This window comes from Eutrigla gurnardus, assembly GCF_963514095.1.
Source record: "Eutrigla gurnardus genome assembly, chromosome: 18".
In the NCBI taxonomy this organism is placed as follows: Eukaryota; Metazoa; Chordata; class Actinopteri; order Perciformes; family Triglidae; genus Eutrigla; species Eutrigla gurnardus.
The window spans coordinates 1,624,900-1,632,468 of NC_139929.1; the positions used below are offsets into that span (position 1 = coordinate 1,624,900).

The 7,569-nt window shown below is 48.1% G+C and overlaps 1 protein-coding gene across 1 annotated transcript; it reads left to right on the forward strand.

Annotated features, from left to right (window-relative positions):
* Positions 1-137: 137 nt before the first annotated feature.
* Positions 138-6,405, forward strand: gdap1 (ganglioside induced differentiation associated protein 1). Its single transcript, XM_084033418.1, has 6 exons — positions 138-303; positions 3,022-3,214; positions 4,131-4,304; positions 4,434-4,528; positions 4,849-4,963; positions 5,110-6,405. Exons 1-6 carry the CDS (start codon positions 160-162, stop codon positions 5,460-5,462), a joined length of 1,074 nt encoding a protein of 357 aa, XP_083889544.1. The 5' UTR covers positions 138-159; the 3' UTR covers positions 5,463-6,405.
* Positions 6,406-7,569: the final 1,164 nt, after the last annotated feature.

Genomic DNA, 7,569 nt, shown 5'->3' on the forward strand with positions numbered 1-7,569 from the left:
TGCACGTATTGCACATCAGGAATGGCATTAAAACGATCAGTGTTGTTATGGTGTGAAAATGTTCCGCTCCGAGCAGGTAGGGGGCGCCTGCTGCTGACTGTGACGTGGTGTGCTGCCCTCACTCGTCCCCTAAAAAAAAAAAAAACACTAACAGATAAAATGGCGTCTGAAAACAGCCCCGAATCCGGAGACGAGCAAACGGCTCTGACAGGGAGGGACCCAGAACCAGATGCGGATCGGGGATCCGGCCCGGCGGCCAAGCTGACGCTCTATCACTGGACGCAGTCCTTCAACTCCCAGAAGGTGAGCGGCTTCCGGTTCAGCACCACGGCGGTGGACAGTTCCTCAGCGGAGCAGCAGGAGAGTTCGAGAAGAAACCCGCGTTACTTCTGTTGTCTCCTTAAATAACGACTAAAACCACATGACGTCACACCTGGAAGAACATCTGGACATGAAAAGTGTCAAACATGTGACGTTTGATTAGAACCATATACCCATATAGATGTATTTATATACACTGTTGTCCATAAAGTTGGAATATTTTTGTTTTAAGAGAGAATTAAACACAGGTAGACATGTGACCTGTCCTGCAGGTCTATAGACCCCAGGTAGACATGTGACCTGTCCTGCAGGTGTGTCTATAGACCCCAGGTAGTCATGTGACCTGTCCTGCAGGTCTATAGACCCCAGGTAGACATGTGACCTGTCCTGCAGGTGTATAGACCCCAGGTAGACATGTGACCTGTCCTGCAGGTGTGTCTATAGACCCCAGGTAGACATGTGACCTGTCCTGCAGGTGCACGCGTTTAGACCCCAGGTAGACATGTGACCTGTCCTGCAGGTCTATAGACCCCAGGTAGACATGTGACCTGTCCTGCAGGTGTGTCTATACCCAGGTAGACATGTGACCTGTCCTGCAGGTGCACGCGTTTAGACCCCAGGTAGACATGTGACCCGTCCTGCAGGTCTATAGACCCCAGGTAGACATGTGACCTGTCCTGCAGGTCTATAGACCCCAGATAGACATGTGACCTGTCCTGCAGGTCTATAGACCCCAGGTAGACATGTGACCTGTCCTGCAGGTCTATAGACCCCAGGTAGACATGTGACCTGTCCTGCAGGTCTATAGACCCCAGGGAGACATGTGACCTGTCCTGCAGGTCTATAGACCCCAGGTAGACATGTGACCTGTCCTGCAGGTGTGTCTATAGACCCCAGGTAGTCATGTGACCTGTCCTGCAGGTCTATAGACCCCAGGTAGACATGTGACCTGTCCTGCAGGTCTATAGACCCCAGGTAGACATGTGACCTGTCCTGCAGGTCTATAGACCCCAGGTAGACATGTGACCTGTCCTGCAGGTGTGTCTATAGACCCCAGGTAGTCATGTGACCTGTCCTGCAGGTGTGTCTATAGACCCCAGGTAGTCATGTGACCTGTCCTGCAGGTGTGTCTATAGACCCCAGGTAGACATGTGACCTGTCCTGCAGGTGTGTCTATAGACCCCAGGTAGTCATGTGACCTGTCCTGCAGGTCTATAGACCCCAGGTAGACATGTGACCTGTCCTGCAGGTCTATAGACCCCAGGTAGACATGTGACCTTTCCTGCAGGTGTATAGACCCCAGGTAGTCATGTGACCTGTCCTGCAGGTGTGTCTATAGACCCCAGGTAGACATGTGACCTGTCCTGCAGGTGTGTCTATAGACCCCAGGTAGACATGTGACCTGTCCTGCAGGTGTGTCTATAGACCCCAGGTAGTCATGTGACCTGTCCTGCAGGTCTATAGACCCCAGGTAGACATGTGACCTGTCCTGCAGGTGTATAGACCCCAGGTAGACATGTGACCTGTCCTGCAGGTGTGTCTATAGACCCCAGGTAGACATGTGACCTGTCCTGCAGGTGTGTCTATAGACCCCAGGTAGTCATGTGACCTGTCCTGCAGGTCTATAGACCCCAGGTAGACATGTGACCTGTCCTGCAGGTGTATAGACCCCAGGTAGACATGTGACCTGTCCTGCAGGTGTGTCTATAGACCCCAGGTAGTCATGTGACCTGTCCTGCAGGTCTATAGACCCCAGGTAGACATGTGACCTGTCCTGCAGGTGTGTCTATAGACCCCAGGTAGTCATGTGACCTGTCCTGCAGGTCTATAGACCCCAGGTAGACATGTGACCTGTCCTGCAGGTGTGTCTATAGACCCCAGGTAGACATGTGACCTGTCCTGCAGGTGTGTCTATAGACCCCAGGTAGTCATGTGACCTGTCCTGCAGGTGTGTCTATAGACCCCAGGTAGTCATGTGACCTGTCCTTCAGGTGCGTCTATAGACCCCAGGTAGACATGTGACCTGTCCTGCAGGTGTGTCTATAGACCCCAGGTAGTCATGTGACCTGTCCTGCAGGTGTGTCTATAGACCCCAGGTAGTCATGTGACCTGTCCTGCAGGTGTGTCTATAGACCCCAGGTAGACATGTGACCTGTCCTGCAGGTCTATAGACCCCAGGTAGACATGTGACCTGTCCTGCAGGTGCATTTAGACCCCAGGTAGACATGTGACCTGTCCTGCAGGTGTGTCTATAGACCCCAGGTAGACATGTGACCTGTCCTTCAGGTGCGTCTATAGACCCCAGGTAGACATGTGACCTGTCCTGCAGGTGCGTTTAGACCCCAGGTAGACATGTGACCTGTCCTGCAGGTGCGTTTAGACCCCAGGTAGACATGTGACCTGTCCTGCAGGTGCGTTTAGACCCCAGGTAGACATGTGACCTGTCCTGTAGGTGCGTTTAGACCCCAGGTAGACATGTGACCTGTCCTGCAGGTGTGTCTATAGACCCCAGGTAGACATGTGACCTGTCCTGCAGGTGCGTTTAGACCCCAGGTAGACATGTGACCTGTCCTGCAGGTGCGTTTAGACCCCAGGTAGACATGTGACCTGTCCTGCAGGTGCGTTTAGACCCCAGGTAGACATGTGACCTGTCCTGTAGGTGCGTTTAGACCCCAGGTAGACATGTGACCTGTCCTGCAGGTGCGTCTGGCCGTAGCAGAGAAAGGTCTCCGCTGTGAGGAGTACGACGTCAGCCTGCCGCTCAGCGAGCACAACGAGCCCTGGTTCATGCACCTGAACCCCACGGGGGAGGTCCCGGTCCTGGTCCACGATGAGAACGTCATCTGTGATCCGATCCAGATCATGGACTACCTGGAGCAGACTTTCAGTGACGGTGAGATGAGGATTCAGCTCACTTACACCTCATCACATCTTTTTTCCTTCATCAGTGCTTTTTGTTGATCCTATCATTTGACATTTTGTTTGAATTTTGTGAGTTTGTTTATTTTTTACATCATTTTTATAATTTATTTTCCATTTTCTCTCGGTTTGCACTGATCCACGATAGCTTTGTTCTAAGAGTGTCATCGCCTTAAAAGGAGACGCAGCCCGGTAAGCATGGAACTATTTACACTAAAAACCATGTGTTTGAATAATAATAAGAGATGCTACTAGAATATATTCCCCTCAAACCGAACCAAATCATTTTGTTGCCTTAACTTAACCCGACTACAACTAAAAACAGAAAATAACTTTGTAAACTTTTTGATTTGATTGATTGAAAACTTTATTGAACAACAATTAACAAGAAGTGTTCAAAAGGATAAAAAAGCACAATAAAGCCCAAAGGATTGTTTCCATTGTGGTCCTTTAGATGGAAGGGGAGAAACGACACGTGGACTAAGACGTGGACGTGGAGGACAAAATAAAACAAGGGATGAGTTCCCAGACAGACAAGCAAACATGCAAACAGTACTTCATGGATCTATTGATTTGGTTTATGAGTTTGATAACCATTTTTTTTAATTGATGATTTAAAATGAAAGTAGGAGGAGCTCAACAGTAACTTGAATTTCCCTCAGGATCAATAAAATCTATCTACTACTATTACTATAACTACTACTAGTAATACTAGTAGTACATCTGTCTGCCAGAAAGCCTTTCTACCAACTAACAAATGCTAAATTAAGAAGTATGTTGAACCTGGCTGGGAGTAAATATGACTATTCTCACACAGACACTCTGAGTAATGAACCATTTAAACAACACTTTTTATTAAGGAAGCCTGTTGCATGCCTGTCCGTCTGCAGAAGGCACTCCCCGGCTGATTCCAGCAGAGGGCAGCACATACTACCACAGAGTGCAGCACTACAGAGAGCTGCTGGACTCGCTGCAGATGGACGCCTACACCCACGGGTGCATCCTGCACCCCGAGATCACCGTGGACTCCCACATCCCGGCGTACGCCGCCTCCTGTATACGAAGTAAGATGCAACAATGCGTAGCATCATCTTGGATTTTCAGTGTCAAATTCTTCATTTTCCACATTAAATGTTTGTCGTAATAACAAAACACGATATAATGAATCGAACCCGATGTGTTTTTATCTGCAGCACAGATCGGAAACACGCAGTCGGAGCTGAAGAAGCTGGCGGAGCAGAACCCAGAGCTTAAAGATGCTTATGTAGCGAAACAGAGGCGCTTGAAAGTAAGCAGACACTTACTTGATTTACCCTGTGGTGCTCCCATCTACCTTTAAATCACACATATGAATGTATTTTATTGTTATATATTGCATTATATTGATTTGACTTCTAGCAGACGGACCTGCAGACACCTAAATACATTTATTTTCTGAAACTACGTCACAAAAACATTTTATATGTAGATTGCAGAGTGCAGTATGCATTTTTAAAAAATAATTTGTAGGTTTTTAAACCATGATTCTCTGCCTACAGTGTGTATAGAAGCACACATGCACGAGTGCATTCTTATTTCCTTAATGTTCCGTATGAACGACGTCTGCAGTCGAAGCTGTTCGACCACGACAACATGAAGCACCTGAAGAAGCTGCTGGACGAGCTGGAGGGCGTGATGGATCAGGTGGAGACGGAGCTGCAGAGGAGGGTGGAAGAAACACCAGGTACACACACACACACACACACACACACACACACACACACACACACACACACACACACACACACACACACACACACACACACACACACACACACACACACACACACACACACGCCTGACTCTCACCTGCGGCTCCTCCCCCTCTAGAAGAAGGCGGGGCCTCCTGGCTGTGCGGCGACTTCTTCAGCATGGCCGACGTCTCTCTGGCCGTCACCTTGCACCGCCTCAAGTTCCTGGGCCTCTCACGGCGTTTCTGGGGCGACGGCAGCCGCGTGAACCTGGAGACGTACTACGGGCGGGTGGTGGAGCGGCCGGCCTTCCGGAGGGTGCTGGGCCACGTCAACAACATCCTGATCTCCGCCGTGCTGCCCGTGGCCTTCCGCGTGGCCAGGAAGAACGCGCCCGCCATCCTCGGCACCACGCTGCTGATCGGCGTTCTGGGCGGAGCCACGTACCTCGCCTTCCTGTACATGAGGAAGAGGCTGACGGTTTCCTTCTGAGGGGGGAGAGTAAGATAAGGCTAGACATCACGATTTAAATAGTGTAAAGTTAGAGTACATCATTAATCCTGTGAGTGAAACCTTCATTGTGTTGCTTTCTGCACTCTTACTCATCCTGAATATGTGACGGCTGCTTTCCACACCAAAGGGTGATACATGTGTTTTTTTGCCATTTCTGATAAATCACCATATCTTGTGTGCAGCTTTTACATATTACACATTGTATTCACGAGCTTTGTTATTGTAGCAGGTATGAATAAATGACATGTTCTTCAACATGTGTGAAATCAAACTAACCCTGCAGTGTTTCAGCCAATCAAACGTTCTCCAGAGTGGCGACTCGGCATAAATGTAGCAGAGGTTTTATCAGAACAGAGAGAGATGATGCTATCAGAGTGTTACTGACGTTGAACATCGGCCGAGCGTCGGGTCAAACCTTTGTTTGAGGGTCCGGCGTGGCTGGCTGGTGTAGCGGTCACCAGAGATGCCTGGCACGTGTTAAAGCCACATGTGAGCCCACGCTGTCAGAGCACCAGAACCTCATACCAGCGTGTTAGCTCTGGAAAAAAATCATCCCCCCGGCAAATGGCAACCCAAATGACATCACTTTTGCCACAAAACTTATATCACACGGGTGTGAAAGCCATAAATAAAGTGCATTTTCACAGACAAAGTCCACAAAGTGTTGCTGTGCCTCGGTAAAAACTAAATTAGACCTTTTATTAAAGGACCATCATATTCATCTAAACACTATCAGAGACAAGCAAATATGTGGATGTGTGGCCAACACCAACAACACCTATTAAAATACACATTACATTCATTTCAAGTCATAATAAGTGCTTCAATGAGAGCTTGAAGATGCATAGAAAAAGGAAACATCTTGCCACTAGGGGGCAGAGTTTCCTCAAGTAACACTTACCTCTGAATATAGTATACCTATAATACATCCCGTATACTTAAAAAACAACATTTAGCTTGATTTGCATGGTATTTAAGCAACACTGTCATTTGAAGAAATACTCAAAAGAATAAAATAATAAGGTAATATTTCTGTGTGGATATTTCTGGGATTCACTCAGCTGACAGTGTGAACTTGAACACTATTTATATGATTAATCCTGATATTTCTCTTTTCTGTTTTGTTTTAAAAAGCTGGTTCACAATAATTGGACAGTGGAGTTGTTTAAAGAAAGGCCGATGGGGGTGTAGAACGGAGAAAACATGCAGAAGAGCCCTTCAAGTGGGAGAAGCTAGATAAAGCACCCTCTAGTGTGGCCTTCCAGTAGAAAATACAATGAAGTGCCCTGTAAGGTGACGACCGGCGTCCTCCAACGCTTTGAATGGTATTGCTACGCATCGTCTATGTCTGAAGTGTTTATACCTCATCTCAGCGATGCCTTTGAATGTGTGATAGCACCAGTCTTCCAGGTCTGTGGGGCTTCAGCCGACCCCCCCCAAGCCGCCCATCGCTAGTGTACACAAGCACAAGCATGAAAACGCTGAAAGCTCCGGCGTGAATGATGAGAAACCAAACAGCGGCTGACGTCCTCGATGATGTGGCTCTAGAGCCGAGTCCCACCTGAACCAAAGCTGCTGTTGTACTGACATGCGTAAGTCCACGGGTGGATTATTTGTATTCCCCTTTGACCCCCCCGGTGTACACTAAGAGACGGCGGCTGACCTCAGGTCTGACCTCTAACAGGAGAGTCCATCGCTGACATTCAAATAAACAAAAACAAAAGTGTGTTGAGGCGTCACAGACACAGTTTCTCCTCTTTTGCTTTCCCTACGACGTCAGAGGGCGGGGCGGGGCGGGGGTGTTTTTTGGGTTGCATGGAAACCCCCAGCAGACGCCCACAGACGGAGGAGAATGGAGGCTTGTGGTCGGAGCGATGGACGGAAATATGCGCGGTGAGAGGGAGAGGCAGAATTATTTTTAAATATAATGATTTTTAATTCTTACAGCTAGATATGCCGATATGAGTTTATAAAGTCGAAAATCTGCATTTATGCTAGCTAACCTTTCATGAATGTACTATTTTTCCAATGAATACATCACAACGTTGATGCTTATTGTTATTTTTATGTATACGAGTCTAAATTG

What these genes read in the sequence shown, in the direction of transcription:
- gdap1 (XM_084033418.1), top strand. Translation starts at nt 160, where the DNA reads ATGGCGTCTGAAAACAGCCCCGAATCCGGAGACGAGCAAACGGCTCTG. An exon ending in CGCCGCCTCCTGTATACGAA is followed by an intron (nt 4,305 to 4,433) that starts GTAAGATGCAAC and finishes TTTTATCTGCAG; the next exon opens with CACAGATCGGAAACACGCAG. An exon ending in CGAAACAGAGGCGCTTGAAA is followed by an intron (nt 4,529 to 4,848) that starts GTAAGCAGACAC and finishes CGACGTCTGCAG; the next exon opens with TCGAAGCTGTTCGACCACGA.